The sequence below is a fragment of the Chiloscyllium punctatum genome, chromosome 24, assembly GCF_047496795.1.
Source record: "Chiloscyllium punctatum isolate Juve2018m chromosome 24, sChiPun1.3, whole genome shotgun sequence".
In the NCBI taxonomy this organism is placed as follows: Eukaryota; Metazoa; Chordata; class Chondrichthyes; order Orectolobiformes; family Hemiscylliidae; genus Chiloscyllium; species Chiloscyllium punctatum.
The window spans coordinates 89007778-89028064 of record NC_092762.1 but is presented as its reverse complement, the minus strand read 5'-3'; the positions used below and the strand labels follow the sequence as shown (position 1 = coordinate 89028064).

The following is a 20287-nucleotide window of genomic DNA, read 5'->3' as shown; positions in this document are numbered from 1 at the left end:
CCACAGTGCCAAGAATCCTGCCTTTAACCCTGTATTCTGCATTCAAAATCAACTTTCTAAAATGAACCACTTCACACTTTTCCAGGTTGAACTCCACCTGCCACTTCTCAGCCCAGCTCTGCATCCTGTCAATGTCCCGTTGCAACGTACAACAGCCCTCCCCACAACTCCATCAACCTTCGTGTCATCGGCAAACTTACGAACCCATCCTTCCACTTCCTCATCCAAGTTGTTTATAAAAATCACGAAGAGCAGAAGTCCTAGACCAGATCTCTGCAGAACACCATTGGTCACCGAGCTCCAGGCTGAATACTTTCCATCTACCACCACTCTCTGTCTTCAATGGACCAGTCAATTCTATATCCAGATAGCTAGATTTCCCTGTATCCCATGTCTCCTTACTTTCTGAATGAGCCTACTGTGGGGAACCTTATCAAATGCCTTGCTAAAATCCACGCACACCACATCCACTGCTCTACCTTGATCAATGTGTTTTGTCACATCACCAAATAATTCACTAGGTTTTGTGAGGCATGACCTGCCCCTCACAAAGATATGTTGACTATTTCTAATCAAACTATGGTTTTCCAAATAATCATAAATCCTGCTTCTCAGAATTCTATCGAATAATTTCCCCACCACAGACATAAGACTGATTGGTCTGTAATTCCCAGGATTAACCTTATTCCCTTTCTTTGATGATGGGATAGCATCACTGTCCTCCAATCATCTGGCACTACTCCAGTGGACAGTGAGGATGCAAAGTTTATCACCAAAGGTGCAGCAATCTCTTCCCTTGCTTCCTGTAGAAATCTTGGGTATATCCCGTCTGGCCCAGGGGACTTATCTATCCTCATGTTTTTCAAAATTTTCAGCACACCTCCTTCTTAACATCAACCTGTTCAAGCGTATCAATCTGTTTCATGCTGTCCTCAGAAAAGTCAAGTTCCCTCTCAGTGGTGAAAACTGAAGCAAATTATTCATTAAGGACCACCCCTACCTCCTCTGACTCCGGGCATGAGTTCTCTCCATTATCCCTGATCAGCCCTACCCTCAGTCTAGCCATTCTCTTGTTCCTCACATAAGTGTAGAATGTATTAGGGTTTTCCTTAATCCTACCTGCCAAGGATTTTTCATGTCTCCTTCCAGCTCATCTAAGTCCATTCTTCAGTCCTTTCCTGGTTACCATGTAACCCTCTAGAGCCCTGTCTGATCCTTGCCTCCTCAACCTTATGTCAGCTTCCTTCTTCCTCTTGCCTAGATGTTCTACATCCATTGTCACCCATGTTTCTTTCAATCTACCATCTCTTCCTTGCCATAGTGCGACATGTTTGTCCAGCACTATTAGCAACTGCTCCCTGAACAACCTCCACATTTCTCTCGTGCATTTCCCTGAGAATGTGTTCCCAATTTAGGTGCCCCAGTTCCTGCCTAATAGTACTGAAATTCCCCCTCCCCCAGTTAAATACTTTCCCATACCATCTGCTCCTATCCCTCTCCATAAGTATAGTAAAAGTCAGGGAGGTGTGATCACTGTCACCGAAATGCTCTCCCACTGAGAAATCGGACACCTGTCATGGTTCTTTGCCAAGCACCAAATCCAATACGGCCTCCCTTTGAGTCAGCTGATCTACATATTGAATCAGGAACCTTAAAAGCTCTCTTCGAAAAAAAAAGACAAAATGCACCTCTTAAAGTTACAGTGTCATTCCCTAATAAATGCAGGTCTAGCCAGTAAAGCCCTCATGAATGAATTAAAAAACCTACAGACAACAGCTTGACATCATTGCTAAAATCAGAAGGACTGTGTGCAAATCACTTTCTGACTTATGGTCTGGGTTTTTCATCTTCAGAATTTTGTTTAACCTCTCTGTATTCTTTTCCAATCATTTTATCTTTTTTGCCTGTTTGACCATAATTTAGATAGTGTATTTGGGGGTTTTGAAAGGATATAGTTGCATGGAAGTGGATTAGAAATCCTTTTGTTTCTCTGCCATTTAATGTGTGTTTACAATGGAGGCAATTTTTTTCTGTAACGATGAAACCTGGTGTGAACTACTTTTGTTCTGAATTGCAGAACCCGTCCATCAGGACAACCGGTCATCTCAGTGGTCTCTTTGGGACTTTATATATTCTGCACTGGCTTGTGGAAGTGTGGGGCACAATTATCATCACAATCCTCCCAATTAACTCATGTTGAGAGAGATAAGAGGTGAGATTAATTTCTTTAATTTGTGGAGAAACTTGGTTTGGAAGAAATGTGCCCTGTGTATTATTGGATGTTGCCTAGCAACATTCTTCTGGAGCTGGTTTGTATTTTCCAGTGGACACCTTGGTGACTCAGTAGAAGGAAATGCATCCAAAGTATACACGAAACAAGTCTGTCTCTCTCTAACACTCTCAGGAAAAAAAAACCAAAACATTTGAAAACATAGAGTCACAGAATCATAGAGATGTATAGCACGGAAATAGAATCTTCAGTCCAACCCGTCCATGCCGACCAGATATTCCAACCCAAACTAGTCCCACCTGCCAGAACCCAGCCCATATCCCTCCAAACCCTTCCTATTCATATACCCATCCAAATGCCTCTTAAATGTTGTAATTGTACCAACCTCCACCACATCCTCTGGCAGCTCATTTCATACATGCATCACCCTCTGCGTGAAAAAGTTGCCTCATAGGTCTCTTTTATATCTTTCCCCTCTCACCCTAAACCTATGCCCTTTAGTTCTGGACTGCCCCACCCCAGGGAAGAGACTTTGTCTACTTATCCTATCTGTGCCCCTCATGATTTTAAAAACCTCTATAAGGTCACCCCTCAGCTTCCGACACTTCAGGGAAAACAGCCCCAGCCTGTTCAGCCTCTCCCCATAGCTCAAATCCTCCAACCCTGGCAACATCCTTGTAAATCGTTTCTGAACCCTTTCAAGTTTCACAACATCTTTCCGATAGGAAGGAGACCAGAATTGCACACAATATTCCAACAGTGGCCTAACCAATGTGCTGTACAGCCGCAACATGACCTCCCAACTCCTGTACTCAATTCTCTGACTAATAAAGGAAAGCATACCAAACGCCGCCTTCATTATCCTATCTAACTGCGACTCCAATTTCAAATAGCTATGAACCTGCACTCCAAGGTCTCTTTGTTCAGCATCACTCCCTGGGACCTTACCATTGAGTGTATAGGTCCTGCTAAAATTTCTTTCCCAAAATGCAGCACCTCACATTTATCTAAATTACATTCATCTGTCACTTCTCAGCCCATTGGCCCATCTGATCAAGATCCCTTTGTAATCTGAGGTAACCCTCTTCACTGTCCATTACGCCTCTAATATTGGTGTCATCTGAAAACTTATTAACTATATCCCTTAAGCTCACATCCAAATCATTTATATAAATGACAAAAAGTAGTGGACCCAGCACCGATCCTTGTGGCACTCCACTAGTCACAGGCCTCCAGTCTGAAAAACAACCCTCCACCACCACCCTCTGTCTTCTACCTTTGAGCCAGTTCTGTATCAAAATGGCTAGTTCTCCCTGTATTCCATGAGCTCTAACCTTGCTAATCAGTCTCCCATGGGGAGCTGTGTCGAACGCCTTACTGAAGTCCATATAGATCATGTCTACCGCTCTGCCCTCATCAATCCTCTTTGTTACTTCAAAAAACTCAATCAAGTTCGTGAGACATGATTTCCCACGCACAAAGCCATGTTGACTATCTCTAATCAGTGTCCCGCAGGATTCCCTCCAACAACTTGCCCAACACTGAAGTCAGGCTCACTGGTCTATCGTTCCCTGGCTTGTCCTTACTACCCTTCTTAAACAGTGGCACCACATTAGTCTTCCTGCACCTCACCTGTGACTATTGATGGTACAAATATCTCAGCAAGGGGCCCAGCAATTACTTCCCAAGCTTCCCACAGAGTTCGAGGGTACACCTGATCAGGTCCTGGGGATTTATCCACTTTTATGTGTGTCAAGACATCCAGCACTTCCTCCTCTGTAATATGGACATTTTTCAAGATGTCACCATCCATTTCCCTACATTCTATATCTTCCATGCCCTTTTCCACGTTAAACATCTCCTGCGGTTCCACACAAAGGCTGCCTTGCTGGTCTTTGAGAGGTCCTATTCTCTCCCTTGTTACCCTTTTGTCCTTAATATATTTGTAAAAACCCTTTGGATTCTCCTTAACTCTGTTTGCCAAAGCTATCTCATTTCCCCTTTTTGCCCTCCTGATTTCCCTCTTAAGTATACTCCTACTGCCGTTACACTCTTCTAAGGATTCACTCGATCTATCCTGTCTATGCCTGACATATGCTCCCTTCTTTTCCTTAACCAAACCCTCAATTTCTTTAGTCATCCAGCATTCCCTATACCTACCAGCCTTTCCTTTCACCCTGACAGGAATATACTTTCTCTGGACTCTCACTATCTCATTTCTGAAGGCTTCCCATTTTCCAGCCGTCCCTTTACCTGCGAACATCTGCACTCAATCAGCTTTTGAAAGTTCTTGCCTAATACCGTCAAAGTTAGCCTTCCTCCAGTTTAGAACTTCAACTTTTAGATCTTGTCTCTTCTTTTCCATCACTATTTTAAAACTAATAGAATTATGGTCGCTGGCTCCAAAGTGCTCCCCCACTGACACCTCAGTCACCTGCCCTGCCTTACTTCCCAAGAGTAGGTCAAGTTTTGCACCTTCTCTAGTAGGTACATCCACATACTGAATCAGAAAATTGTCTTGTACACACTTAAGAAATTCCTCTCCATCTAAAGCCTTCACACTATGGCAGTCCCAGTCTATGTTTGGAAAGTTAAAATCCCCTACCATAACCACCCTATTACTCTTACAGGTAACTGAGATCTCCTTACAAATTTGTTTCTCAATTTTGCTCTGACTATTAAGGGGTCTATAATGCAATCTCAATAAGGTGATCATCCCTTTCTTATTTCTCAGTTCCACCCAAATAACTTCCCTGGATGTATTTCCAGGAATATCCTCCCTCAGCACAGCTGTAATGCTATCCCTTATCAAAAACACCATTCCCTCTCCTCTCTTGACTCCCTTTCTGTCCTTCCTGTAGCATTTGTATCCTGGAACATTAAGCTGCCAGTCCTGTCCATCCCTGAGCCATGTTTCTGTAATTGCTATGATATCTCAGTCCCATGTTCCTAACCATGCCCTGAGTTCATCTGCCTTCCCTGTTAGGCCTCTTGCATTGAAATAAATGCAGTTTAATTTATCAGTCCTATTTTGTTCTCTGATTTGTCCCTTCCTGTCCTGACTGTTTGACTCGCCATTGTTCTCAACTGTACCAGTCTCAGATTGATCTCTTTCCTCACTATCTCCCTGGGTTCCAACTCCTATCTTCCTGGTTTAGATCCTCCTGAGCAGCTCCAACTCATCTCCCTGCCAGTATATTAGTCCCTGTCCAATTAGGTGCAATCCGTCCTTCTTGTACAGGTCACTTCAACCCCAGAAGAGATTCCAATGATCCAAAAATGTGAATCCTCCTCCTATACACCAGCTCCACAGCCACACATCCGTTGGCTGTTCCTCTCCCTTTTAAAAGTGCTCAGTACTCAGTTCTGAGCCTTTCACTCTCTGACATTTCTGTTTGCCAAGAACTGCAATTTTGAAATGGATATCAAATTTAAAATGTAGACTTAGTTGCATTTAGTTGTGCACAGTTTAAATATCATTTCCAAATTAACCCTTAAAACTGTTTTAGTTTCAGAGACTTAACCATCAGATAAAAAAGACACTAAAATAGCAAAAAATATCAGAGCTTCTTTTGTAAAAGGAAATGATATACTTATTGAAACATAAAAACAGACTTTACAATTGGGTAGAAGTGTAAACAAACTCCAGTCTCTGCAATGATCGGGTTTCCAAACTCCTGTCATCAGAAATATAAAGCCCATCCAAAGCAACTACTCTCTCCCTCAGGACTGCAATATACACTTACACCCTTCTCTTAGACTGGATACAATAATTCTCGAACCCTACTTCCAATAATTATCCTGGAACTACCTCACCTTGTTGAGATCCTATTATTAACAGCCAATTGGTCAATGCTGTTGTGAGGTTAATTTAATTGGATTTCACCATTTGTCTACATTGTCTTTATGTTTAAGACAATGTGGCATTTCATGATGTACCCTTGACCGAAAATTACACAAAATCCCATTTGTTATGGACATTGCTGTTCATTGTCCAAGGACAGGCTAGAATGACTGGGTGACTGCCTGATCTCTCGGCTTGATAGCACTTTTTAATGAGAATCTGATTTTAATTCTGACACAAGAACTTTGAAAAAAGACCTAAACTTTATTAATTACTTGTTAATGACTTACTCTCTCATTACAATATTATTGAGGCCGCACTCCCAGTATAATTATCAGCTTATATTCTACAATAATAGTAGTTGATATTCTTAATGAGATAGTGATTGTTGAACTGTGAAAGTCACAAAATAGTTTCTTTTTAGACAATGTATTAATACCAAGTGGAGCCTTGACCCTGTTAGCTTTTTCAGTGAATGTATTGAAAGAACTCCTAAAAATGGCCAAATTAAGCTAGCATGTATCTTAATTTATTCAAATCTACTTTTGGCCCCCCCAGACTAAACAACATTCTCTCTCTGTTGTTCTTTCTCCCTCCTGCTTTTATATTTGTTCATTTGATGTAAGCTGCCAATTCTTAATTCCCCTGCAGAGGGTGATAGTGTGCCACCTCTCTGCACAATCCTTACGACGTGAAAATGCCAGCGTTGGACTGGGGTGGACAAAGGCAGAAGTCACATGACACTAGGTTATAGTCCAACAGGTTTATTTGAAATCACAAGCTTTTGGAGCACTGCCCTTCACCAGTTTGGATCACACTCTTAAATGCCACAGTCAGTCGAATTGCTGTCTCAATGTAAAGGGCACTCACTCTCAACTGACTTCTGAATTTCATAGAGTCATAGAGATGTACAGCATGGACATAGACCCTTCAGTCCAGCCCGTCAACCACTTCCTCTGGCAGCTCATTCCATACACGTACCACCCTCTGTGTGAAACAGTTGCCCCGTAGGTCTCTTTTATATCTTTCCCCTCTCACCCTAAACCTATGCCCTCTAGTTCTGGACTCCCTGACCCCAGGGAAAAGACTTTGCCTATTTACCCCTCATTATTTTGTAAACGTCTATAAGGTCACCCATCTCTTTAATTCAGGATTGGACTAAGATTGTAATAAAATTAGTCATGTACTGAGTTCCCCTGCATCAACAAATTGAGCGTTAATGAAAAGGTTAATAGTGAGAAAGCCTTTCAGTGGATTGTCACCTTGCTGGGGTGGAGGAGTTAAATAGTCCATCGATCCCAAGAATGACGCCATCAGGAATTCTCAAACTAGGCAGGGTCAACCGTGACAGTAAGGTTCAAGGGGAGGAAACCAGATAAATCACAATCCTGAACAAGTCTTTAACAGTGATCCAGGCACAAGGTATTTGTGAATTATCCACAAAGTGACCGTGCATGAAGAATGCAGAAGTCAGAAGGTGCCCAGGTTTCCTTGCCTGGGTCTACCTTCTATCAAAAACCATGTGTCTGCTGATGTGCAACAGCATTACCACTGTAAGATATCCTGCACAAGGTGTTCGCCTAGAGAAATTCAACTCCCTCCCCACACATAACACAAACGGCGCTGGTGAGAGGTGACAGGGAGAGGATTGTCAGGTCAGGAAGGCCTGAGCTTCAGACCAGCACATAGGCAGTGGAGTGGGAGTCTGCTGTTTCACTCTTGGAATAGGAACAGGAGAGTATTTGAGCAGTTTTGTTCATGACTGAGCAGCTCTCTTCAGAATCCACTCTGCTAACCCCACTTGGGGAAGGAGCTAGAAAGGGTGCCCTGGAAATAGTCTGTTCTGTCACCAACACGACCGGTGAACCGCATCCAGCAGCTCATCTACCTGTGTCTAAAAACCAAAATCAGACTCAATCTCAGGTCCTGGAATGTACAAAGCCTTACGGACAACAAATAAAACAATCATTGGAATAAAGAACTGCTCTTGTTACCATGAACTCAGGATCCTCAACATTGATACGGTTGCCCTGATGGAGACTTGAAGAGCAGGTGAAAACCAGCAAAAGGCAGGAGGTGATGGTTACACTTTCACCTGGAGAGAAAAATCCAAGGAATAACCAGGAAGCATGAAATCAGTTTCACCACGAAAAACAAACTCATCCACTGACTCGCGGGACTCCCTGTTGGCATCAATTATTGCCTCATGACTCTCCACCAGAGAAAGTGAGGACTGCAGATGCTGAAGAAGGGCTCATGCCCGAAACGTCGATTCTCCTGCTCCTTGGATGCTGCCTGACCTGCTGCGCTTTTCCAGCAACACATTTTCAGCTCATGACTCTCCATCTACAACTTTCCAAGAACCTGCAAACAACAGGCATCTGTGCTAATGCTCCAACCATTTTGCCATAAGATGAGTCCAAAGAAGGCTTCTGCTTCCACTCTGGACACCACACTCGACAACATCCTGAAGGAAGATAACATTATTATCCCTGGGGACTTCAACACCAGGATTAGAAGGATGTCCAATTCAGAAAAGAAACCATTGGATAGGAAGGAGTTGCAGCTGCTGGCTGAACCACTAGCTCATCTGCTCCTCAATGTCCATGAAATGCCACCAGAAGCAGCTGAAGGTGAAGAAACAGTTCAGAAAAAAACTCAACATTGAGCAGCTTCATGAGCCAAGCAGACTGGCAAACATCCAATAATGTCTTCACCAAAATCACCAAAATGCTCATTTTAATGGAGTGGAGGAAGCCTGGAAAGAGTTGAAGACATCCCTCAGCTCATGCTGTGAAGAAACCATCAGCGACAAGACGAAGAAACACTGTATCTGGTTTGACGAGAATACCACGTTATCCAAAACCTCATTGACAAGAAGAGGAAACCTCTGCGTGGCCTTGCCAAACATCAGCGAGGGAAAGTGAAGGATCATCAGACAGCAAAAACGGAGGTACAATGAAGAACAAATGAAATCACTAACCAATGGTGGACTAAGAGAGGGAAGGAGTTGTAACTCCTTGCTGATTAACACAATATCTGGAGTCAGTGTCACCAACACAACATACCAACCCAAAACCCTTGGCCTTAAACTGGTGCAGAATAAGGATGGAATCCTTTTGATAGAAAGAGAAAACATCAACCGCCAAAGGAGACAATCCAAACAATTCCTAAACTCTGATACAATTATCCACAGGGATGTCATAGAGTCACTTGAGTTATACAGCACAGAAACAGACCCTTAATTCCAACTCTCCCATGCCTACCAGACATCCTAAACTGATCCAGTCCCATTTACCAGAATTTAGCCCATATCCCTCTAAACCCTTCCTACTCATGTGTCCATTCAGATACCCTTTAAATACTGTAATTGTACCTGACCTCACCACTTCCGCTGGCAGTTCATTTCATACACACACCACCCTCTGTGTGAAAAAGTTCCCCTTAGATTTAAAAGGGACCTTTCCCCTCTCACTCTAAACCTATGCCCTCTCGTTCTGGACTCCCCCACTCCAGGGAAAAGACCTTGTCTATTTACCCTATCCACTCCCATCATGATTTTGAAACCTTTTATAAGGTCACCCCTCAGCCTCCGACGCTCCAGGGAAAACAGCCCCAGTCTATTCAGCCTCTCCCTTTGGGTCAAACCCTTCAGTCCTGACAACATCCTTGTAAATCTTTTCTGAACCTTTTCAAGTTTAATAACATCTCTGCTATATGTGTTTCAGGAAATTTTCCAACTCCCAAAGATGATCTTTGACCCCACTGAATGCTTTTCGCAGCAGAGAGCAGCGGGAGCTGGGCGGAAGTTCAGACGGAGTGCAAAGCCGGACGGGAAGGTAAGTGATTGTTATTAGAGTGGGTGTGTTCTAAACCCCAGGTCCTACAAAGTAGGGTCTCCCTCCCTCCCTCCTCTTCTAACCTTAATTAAGAGTCCACAGACTTGCCATAGGAAGAGGGTCTAAGGAAGTTTAGATCAAAGAGTGAGGCTTCAGCTCAGGAATCTTGATAAGGAGGTTGAGTAAAGAGATTACGCCACAGTTGAAGAGGGTGAAGACATGACTGCTCAGCTGGTTCAGTGCGCTACGTGTTTGATGTGGCAGGTCAACGACTCTGGTATGTTTGGCTCGTATATGTGTGGAAAGTGTGCGCACATTCAGCAATTGACCGAGCATATTGCAGCACTGACGAAAGAATCGTGTGGGCGGCACCGTGTGGGCGGCACGGTGGCACAGTGGTTAGCACTGCTGCCTCACAGCGCCTGAGACCCGGGTTCAATTCCCGCCTCAGACGACTGACTGTGTGGAGTTTGCACATTCTCCCCGTGTCTGCGTGGGTTTCCTCCGGGTGCTCCAGTTTCCTCCCACAGTCCAAAGATGTGCAGGCCAGGTGAATTGGCCATGCTAAATTGCCCATAGTGTTAGGTAAGGGGTAAATGTAGATGTAGGGGTATGGGTGGGTTACGCTTCGGCGGGGCGGTGTGGACTTGTTGGGCCGAAGGGCCTGTTTCCACACTGTAAGTAATCTAATCTAATCTAATTCGAAGACCTTAGGCTCATCCGAGAGAACGAGATCTTTCTGGACAAGACCTTCAGTGATGTTATTACACCAATCATGCCAGAAGAGAGCAGAAGAGTGCAGACGATGAGGAAGGCAGAGAGGAGACAGGTGCAAGAGACGCCGGGAGAAGTACCTGTCAGGAACAAGTTGAAGCTTTTGGAAACAGTAGAGTCTGATGACACTGCCAGTTCGCAAGGCGGCCATGTTTGTCAATCAAAAGTTGCCACAGAAGCAGAGCGGAAGAGTCGGACATCGCACAGAGCCGTGTTATAGGGGACTCCATCGTGAGAGGAACTGACCGGGGTTTTTGTGGCAGCAGACGGGATTTAAGGATGGTGTGTTGCCTTCCTGGTGCTAGAGTGAAAGACATCGCGGACAGAGTGCAGGACATCCTCAAGGACGAGGGTGAAGAGCCAGAGATGGTGGTACATGTCGGCACAAATGATGTCGGGAAGAAGAGGAGGAACATACTACAGCGAGACTTCGGAGAACTAGGAAGAAGGCTAAAAAGCAGGACGTCCAAGGTGGTTATCTCCAGTTTGCTTCCAGTTCCTCGGGCTAGTGTGGCCAGAAACCGGGAGATAATGGACTTGAACGTGTGGTTGGGGAACTGGTGCAGGAAGCAAGGTTTCAAGTTCTTGGATCACTGGGGTATATTTTATGGTAACCATAAATTCTACAAGAGAGACGGCTTGCACCTTAATAGATCAGGGATCAGCATTCTGGCAGGCAGGTTTTCTGCTGCAACACCGCTACATTTAAACTAAGTAGCGGGGGGGAGGGGACAAGCTGGATGTTTAAAAAGGAAATTGAAGGGGTAGTTAGAACAAGAGAAGTCAAGAAAGACAACTGTATCAAGGAGGCAGAAAACTGGAAAAGGCATCATGCTGTAAAGTTGAGTGAAATAAGGGTTGAGGGGAAGGGTGAGAACAAATTAAAAATTCTATATATGAATGCATGAAGAATTAGACACAAGGTGGATGAGCTTAAGGCTCTTTTGGAAATTGGCAGATACGATATTGTGGGGATAACTGAGACGTGGCTTCATGGGGACAGGGCCTGGGAAATGAATATTCAAGGCTACACGTGCTATCATAAGGACAGACTGACGGGCAGAGGGGGTGAGTGGCCTTGTTGGTAAGGGAGGATATTCAGTCCCTTGCGCTGGGGGACCTAGAGTCAGGGGATGTAGAGTCAGTGTGGATAGAGCTTCGAAACACTAAGGGTAAAAAGACCCTCATGGGAGTCATCTACAGGCCCCCAAACAGTAGTCTGGATGTCGGATGTAAGTTGAATCAGGAGCTGAAATTGGCCTGTCGCAAAGATGTTACTACAGTTGTTATGGGGGATTTTAACATGCAGGTAGACTGGGAGAATCAGGATGGTATCGGGCCTCAAGAAAGAGACTTTGTGGAGTGCCTCAGAGATGGATTTTTAGAGCAGCTGGTGCTGAAGCCGACCAGGGATAAGGCGATTCTGGATCTGGTATTGTGTAACGAACCAGAATTGGTCAGTGACCTCGAAGTGAAGGAGCCATTGGGAAGTAGTGACCATAATACAATAAGCTTCAATCTGCAATTTGAGAGGGAGTGGGTACAATCGGAAGTGACAATATTTCAGTTGAATAAAGGGAAATATGGAGCTATGAGGGAGCAACTGGCCAAAGTTCAATGGTGCAATACCTTAACAGGGAAGACCGTGGAGGAACAATGGCGGATATTTCTGTGTATAATGCAGAAGTTGCAGGATCAGTTCATTCCTAAAAGGAAGAAAGATCCCAGGAGGAGACATGGGTGGCCGTGGCTGACGAGGGAAGTGAAGAAACATATAAAGTTAAAAGAGAAAAAGTATAACATAGCAAAGATAAGTGGGAAAACTGAGGACTGGGAAGCTTTTAAAGAACAACATAGGATTACTAAGAAGGAAGTACGCAGAGAAAAAATGAGGTACGAAGGTAAACTGGCCAAGAATATAAAGGAGGATAGTAAAAGCTTTTTTAGGTATGTCCAAGGCAAAACAATGGTTAGGACAAAAATTGGGCCCTTGAAGACAGAAACAGGGGAATATATTACTGGGAACAAAGAAATGGCAGAGGAATTAAATGGGTACTTCAGATCTGTGTTCACTGGGGAAGACACAAGCAATCTCCCTGAGGTAACAGTGGCTGAAGGACCTGAACTTAAGGGAATTTATATTTGCCAGGATTTGGTGTTGGAGAGACTGTTAGGTCTGAAGGTTGATAAGTCTCCGGGACCTGATGGCCTGCATCCCAGGGTACTGAAGGAGGTGGCTCGGGAAATCGTGGATGCGCTGGTGATTATTTTCCAGAGTTCAATAGAATCGGGGTCGGTTCCTGAGGATTGGAGGGCGGCTAATGTTGTGCCACTTTTTAAGAAGGGTGGGCGGGAGAAAGCAGGAAATTATAGACCAGTTAGTCTGACCTCAGTGGTGGGAAAGATGCTGGAGTCTATTATAAAGGATGAAATTACGGCACATCTGGATAATAGTAACAGGATAGGACAGAGTCAGCATGGATTTATGAAGGGGAAATCATGCTTGACTAATCTTCTTGAATTTTTTGAGGATGTAACTCGGAAGATGGACGAGGGAGATCCAGTGGATGTAGTGTACCTGGACTTTCAGAAAGCTTTTGATAAAGTCCCACACAAGAGGTTAGTGAGTAAAATTAGGGCGCACGGTATTGGGGGCAAAGTACTAGATTGGATAGAGAATTGGTTGGCTAATAGGAAACAAAGGGTAGTGATTAACGGCTCCATTTCGGAATGGCAGGCAGTGACCAGTGGGGTACCGCAGGGATCCGTGCTGGGACCGCAGCTTTTTACAATATATGTAAATGATATAGAAGATGGTATCAGCAATAACATTAGCAAATTTGCTGATGATACAAAGCTGGGTGGTAGGGTGAAATGTGATGAGGATGTTAGGAGATTACAGGGTGACCTGGACAAGTTAGGTGAGTGGGCAGATGCATGGCAGATGCAGTTTAATGTGGATAAATGTCTGGTTATCCACTTTGGTGGCAAGAACAGGAAGGCAGATTACTACCTCAATGGTATCAAATTAGGTAAAGGGGCTGTTCAGAGAGATCTGGGTGTTCTTGTCCACCAGTCAATGAAGGCAAGCATGCAGGTACAGCAGGTCGTGAAGAAGGCTAATAGCATGCTGGCCTTCATAACAAGAGGAATTGAGTATAGAAGCAAAGAGGTGCTTCTGCAGCTGTACAGGGCCCTGGTGAGACCACACCTGGTGTACTGTGTACAGTTCTGGTCTCCAAATTTGAGGAAAGACATTCTGGCTATTGAGGGAGTGCAGCGTAGGTTCACTAGGTCAATTCCTGGAATGGCGGGATTACCTTACACGGAAAGACTGAAGCGACTGGGCTTGTATACCCTTGAGTTTAGAAGACTGAGAGGGGATCTGATTGAAACGTATAGGATTATGAAAGGACTGGACACTCTGGCAGGAGGAAACATATATCCGCTGATGGGGGAGTGCCGAACCAGAGGACACAACTTAAAAATACGGGGTAGACCATTTAGGACAGAGATGAGGAGAAACTACTTCACCCAGAGAGTGGTGGCTGTGTGGAATGCTCTGCCCCAGAGGGCAGTGGAGGCCCAGTCTCTGGATTCATTTAAGAAAGAATTGGATAGAGCTCTTAAAGACAGTGGAGTCAAGGGTTATGGAGATAAGGCTGGAACAGGATACTGATTGGGAATGATCAGCCATAATCATATTGAATGGCGGTGCAGGCTCGAAGGGCTGAATGGCCTACTCCTGCATCTATTGTCTATTGTCTATTGTCTATTGAATGTGGCAGAAGTTGACGCTGACAGTAGACACATGAGGAATGGAAAAACTGCAGGAGTAGATGGGATTCCAACGGAGATTTTCAAACTTGGATGAGCAGAGCCTACCCATCATCACCACCAACTGTTCCTGAAAATCTGGGATCAAGTAGAAATTCCCACTGATCCCAGGGTTGCTGCCATCATTACTGTCTTCAAGAAAGGAGGCAATGTGGATTGTGGGAACGACCGAGGAGTCTTCCTACTCTCCCTCACTGACTAGATCAACGCCTGAATCCTCACTAGGAGCTTTCTCCCATTCTCTGAGGAATTCCTTCCTTGAAAGCCAATATGGGCTTCTGACCATGAACATGATTTTCACTCTTAGGCAACTCCAAGACAAATGCCACAAATAGGAACACCACCAGCCACTGTGCGTGGCTTTCATCGATCTGACCTCAGAAATGTTGGCACTAGCTCTCAGATATCAGTCAGGAGAATTTTGCAGTCCATAGTGTTGTGTTTGTCATTGCCAATCCAGTGCCTGAATTGGCTCTCTCCCTCCCTCTCCACATTACCTCTCTCTCTGTTCTTTCTCACGCCCTCCCATTCACTCTGTTCTCTCACTCACATTTCCTCCCTCAGTTTCTCTGTTCTTAGTCCATCGGTTTCTCACAAGACCCCTCCCGTTCTCTGTCTCTCCTCCTTCTATCCCTTCCTTACCTATTGATCTACCTTCCTTTTCCTCTACCCCTTCCCTTCTTCCTCTCTCTCTGATCCATTCTCCTTCACCCCTCCCAAACCTATTCCTCACTCCTTTTCCCCTCCCTCTTGCTTATTCATCCCTCTCATCTTTTCTCTCTCCCTCCATCCCTCTCACCCCTTCCCTCCCTCCATCCCTCTCACCCCCCCTCCCTCCCTATCACCCCCTCCCTCCCTATCTCTCTGTACCCTCAGCAAAGTTGTTCTGATTCTGGAGAGATTGACTACTTTGGATTGCTTTCACTGGAATTCAGGTGAATCGGGGGGAATCTCACACAGACTTATAAAATTACAACAGGACTGGACGCAGGGAGGATATTTCCAATGGTGGGTGCATTCAGAACCAAGGGTCACAGTCTGACAATTTGGGGTGGACCATTTAGGATGGGGATGAAGAGACATTCCTTCACCCAAAGAGTGGGGAGCCTGTGGAATTCATTACCACAGGGTGTAGCTGATGCTAAAACATTACAAGTATGCAACAGGCAGCTAGATATACACTTGGGGCGAATGGGATCAAAGGTTATGGGGAGAAAGCAGGATTAGGCTGTTCAACGTAGAACAGTACAGCACAATACAGGCCCTTCAGCCCTCAATGTTGTGCTGACCTTCTATCCTACTCCAAGATCAAACTAACCTACATATCCTTCATTTTACTATCATCCATGTGCCTACCCAAGTCTCGCTTAAATGTCCCTAATGTATCTCACTCTACTCCCACTGCTGGCAGTGCATTCCACGCACCCACCACTCTCTGTGTAAAGAACCTACCTCTGACATCAGTTGGATGATCAGCTACAATCCTGATGAATGGTGGAGAAGATTTGAAGGGCCTAATGGCCTCCTCCTATCTTTTATGTTTCTCTCTCTGTCCCTTAGCTCCTCCAACTCTCTCTCTCCTCTTCCCTTTCTCTAACCTTCTCCTTCCCTCTACCCCTCATTCATTTTCTCTCTGTCTTCTCCCTTGCTCTCCCCATCCCTCCCTTGCTCTTCTCCCTGTGTCTCATGTCCCCTCACACCAACTCCCTCTATCTCCACTTCTCTCTCCCCTTCCCCCTCTCTCTCTATTCCTTCCCCTGCTTCCCTCTTTCCCCATTGCTCCTTCTCCTTCTCGTCCACTCTCCCTTCCAAACTCCCTCCCTTCCTCATCCCCGCTCCTTCCCTCCCTCCCTTCTCTTCACCCCCAATGCTGCCTCTCTCTCTGTCTGTCTCACCCTCCGAGCCCCACTCTCTCTCTTTCCTTGTCGGTCCATCCCACCCTCTCTCCCTCTCTCTCAGAGTCTCCTAGTTCTCCCTCCCCTTCCCTCCACATCTGTCCTCATTCTCCCAACCTCTCACCCCCCTCCCTTCCCCTCTATTCCACTCCCACTCTCCCCCTCCCTCACATCTCTCCCCCCTCTCTTTCCCCTTACCTCCCTTTCTCCACCTCTCTCCCCTCTCCCTCTCCCATGCGCCTCTCCCCCTTGCCCTCCCCCTCCCACCCTCACTCCCTACCCCCTCCCTCCCTCTCCTTCACCTCCTCTCCTGCCCTCCCTCTCTCCCTCATTCCCTCCCTTCCCCTCCCAATCCCCCACTCCTTCCCTCTCCCTCCTCCCTCCCTACCCTCTACCCCCTCCCACCGTCCCTCCAATCCCCTCTCCCACCGTACCTCCACCCACTCTCTACTTCCCTCCACCCACACACCCCCTTCCTCCCTCCACCCCATCTCCGTTCCCTCCACCCCTCTCACTCCACCCCTCTCCCCCTCCCTCCACCCACTCTCTTCCCCTTCCCTCCCTCACCCCATCTCTCTACCTCCTCTCCCCCTCTCCCTCTCCCTCTCACTCACTTCCTCCAACCCCTTCTCCTCCCTTCCTATCGCTCTCGCTCTCCATGCCCACTCTCCCTCCCTTTATCCCCTTCCCTCTCTCCACCTCCCTCCCTCCCTCCCCACATGTCCCTCCCTCAATACTCCTCTCTCCCACCACCTCCCTCCTTCTCTCCCTCCCTCCCTCTATCCCATTCCTCCCTCCCTCTATCCCATTCCTCCCTCTATCCCATTCCTCCCTTGCCCCTCTCCCTCCCTCTTCCACGTGTGCCTCCCTTGATGCCCCTCTCCCTCTTCCCCTCCCTGCCTCCCTCCCTGACCCTCCCTCTCTCTCTCCCCACCACCTCCCTCTCTCTCTTCCCTTCCCTTCCTCTCTCCACCTCCCTCCATGTCTCCCCACCCTCCTGTCCCTGTCCCTCCCTCTCCCCACCCTCCTGTCCCTCCCTCTCCCCACCCTCCTGTCCCTCCCTCTCCCCACCCTCCTGTCCCTCCATGTCTCCCCACCCTCCTGTTCCTGTCCCTCCCTCTCCCCACCCTCCTGTCCCTCCATGTCTCCCCACCCTCCTGTTCCTGTCCCTCCCTCTCCCCACCCTCCTGTCCCTCCATGTCTCCCCACCCTCCTGTTCCTGTCCCTCCCTCTCCCCACCCTCCTGTCCCTCCATGTCTCCCCACCCTCCTGTTCCTGTCCCTCCCTCTCCCCACCCTCCTGTCCCTCCATGTCTCCCCACCCTCCTGTTCCTGTCCCTCCCTCTCCCCACCCTCCTGTTCCTGTCCCTCCATGTCTCCCCACCCTCCTGTCCCTCCATGTCTCCCCACCCTCCTGTTCCTGTCCCTCCCTCTCCCCACCCTCCTGTTCCTGTCCCTCCATGTCTCCCCACCCTCCTGTCCCTCCATGTCTCCCCACCCTCCTGTTCCTGTCCCTCCCTCTCCCCACCCTCCCTCCTCCGTGTCAGAGCCCGGCCCCGGGAGCCCTCCTGCAGGCGGCGGCACTGAGTTGCTCTCGGGGACCGTTAGTTGCCGGGTCCCGATGCAGGGAGCGGGCGGAGCGGCGGCTCGGAGCCCGGGGACAGGCAACGGGCAGCCGGCGGCGGAGGGGGAGCCGGGGGCCCGGGAGAGGGAGCGGGACAACCCGAACCCCGGCAACCGGCGGCGGGACTCGGAGCGGAGGGACTCGCGGAAAAGGCGAGAAAAGAAACGGCTCCTGGAGCTAAACATGGGGTAAGGGAGAGGGGGGAGAGGGGAGAGGGTGAGGGTGAGGGTGAGGGAGGGGAGAGGGGAGAGGGTGAGGGAGGAGGGGGAGAGGGAGGAGGGGGAGAGGGAGGAGGGGGAGAGGGAGGAGGGGGAGAGGAACAACTCGGAGAGAGAAAGGGAACGGGAACAGAAACAAGAGCAAAAAGAAATCGCAGTGGGGGGTTTCCTAACGGACTGAGGATGGCCAACTCCGCAAACACAGAAAGTGAGTTAGAGAAAGAGAGAGTGGAAAACACACAGGGAAAGAAAAACAAGGAGAGAAATATAAAGAGGGGAGAAAGATAATAATAACGAAACAGAGAAAGAGAAAAAACACTCCGAGATAATGCGAGAGACACAAACAGGGATAGGGAGAGGGAGAGGGTGCAAGAGGCAGGGAGAGGGTACGAGGGAGAGGGTGCGAGGGGCAGAAAGGGAGAGGATAGGGTGCAAGGGACAGAGAGAGGGTACGAGAGACAGAGAGAGGGTACGAGGGAAAGGTTGCGAGGGACAGGGACAGGGTACGAGGGACAAAGAGAGAGAGGGAGAGGGTGCAAGGGACAGGGACAGAGTGCGAGGGAAGGGTGTGAGGGACAAAAAGGGAGAGGGTAGGGTGCGAGGGAGAGGGTGCAAGGGACAGGGACAGAGTGCGAGGGAAGGGTGCAAGGGACAGGGAGAGGGTGCAAGGGACAGGGAGAGGGTGTGAAGGACAGGGACAGGGTGAGAGGGAGAGGGTGCGAGGGAGAGGGTGCGTGGGACAGGGAGAGGGTACGAGGGACAGGGAGAGAGAGGGTGCAAGGGAGAGGGTGTGAGGGACAGGGACAGAGTGCGAGGGAGAGGGTGCGAGGGGCATGGAGAGGGTGCAAGGGACAGGGAGAGGGTGTGAAGGACAGGGACAGGGTGAGAGGGTGCGAGGGACAGGGAGAGGGAGAGGGTGCGAGGGACAGGGAGAGGGAGAGGGTGCGAGGGAGAGGGAGAGGGTGCGAGGGACAGGGAGAGGGAGAGGGTGCGAGGGAGAGGGAGAGGGTGCGAGGGACAGGGAGAGGGAGAGGGTGCGAGGGACAGGGAGAGGGAGAGGGTGCGAGGGACAGGGAGAGGGAGAGGGTGCGAGGGACAGGGAGAGGGAGAGGGTGCGAGGGACAGGGAGAGGGAGAGGGTGCGAGGGACAGGGAGAGGGAGAGGGTGCGAGGGACAGGGAGAGGGAGAGGGTGCGAGGGACAGGGAGAGGGAGAGGGTGCGAGGGACAAGGACAGGGAGAGGGAGAGGGTGCGAGGGACAGGGAGAGGGTGAGAGGGAGAGGGTGCAAGGGACAGAGACAGGGAGAGGGTGAGGGACAGAGAGAGGGTGTGAGGGATAAAGAGGGGGCGAGGTGTAGGGACAGAGGTGGACCTGGGGGATCTTGTGCACGGAACAGTGAAAGCCAGCACACAGACAGCAGGGAATCAGGAAGGCTTTGGAATGTTCGCCCTATCTCAGTGGGGTTGCAGTATAAAAGTAGGGAAGTCTTACTGTAACTGTGACTTGGAGGTACCAGTGTTGGACTGGGGTGGACAAAGTTAAAAATGACACAACAGTAGGCTACAGTCCAACAGGTTTATTTGGGAGCACTAGCTTTCAGAGCGTTACTCCTTCATCAGGTGGTTGTGGAGTATAAGATTGTAAGATCCACAACCACCTGATGAAGAAGCAGTGCTTCCAAATAAACCTGTTGGATTATAACCTGGTGTTGTGTGATTTCTAATTTACTGTAATTGTATAAAGTGCTAGTGAGACTATACCTGGAGTACTGAGAGCAGTTTTGGTCTCCTTATTTAAGAGAACAAGATAATATCATAGGGTGCCATTGAGAGAAGGTTAACTGAGTTGGTGACTGAAATGGAGGGATTGTCTTAAAAGCAAAGGCGGAACAGATTGGGACTCTACTCAGTGGGATTTAGACGGATGAGAGGTGATCTCATTGAAACATAGATTCTTAAAGGGTGTGACAGGATAAATGCTAGACAGATGTTTCCCCTTATAGGAGAGTCATGGAACTGTAGATAATG

At 47.8% G+C, this 20287-nt stretch overlaps 1 protein-coding gene and 1 long non-coding RNA gene across 3 annotated transcripts in view; one reads left to right on the top strand and one right to left on the bottom strand.

The window, feature by feature from the left end:
• The window catches only part of LOC140494835 (uncharacterized), an 83786-nt gene that overhangs the window by 8756 nt on the left and 54743 nt on the right, over window positions 1–20287 (bottom strand). The gene's annotated exons all lie outside the window — the stretch shown is intronic.
• Window positions 17766–20287, top strand: part of LOC140494834 (homer protein homolog 3-like) — a 54011-nt gene continuing 51489 nt past the window's right edge. Inside the window, exon 1 of one of the 2 annotated variants that reach the window (XM_072594502.1) lies at window positions 17766–18230. In XM_072594502.1, the coding sequence (XP_072450603.1) occupies window positions 17791–18230 (440 nt within the window). In that variant the 5' untranslated portion in view covers window positions 17766–17790. The remainder of the gene's footprint in view (window positions 18231–20287) is intronic. The other variant, XM_072594500.1, reaches the window with a different exon arrangement.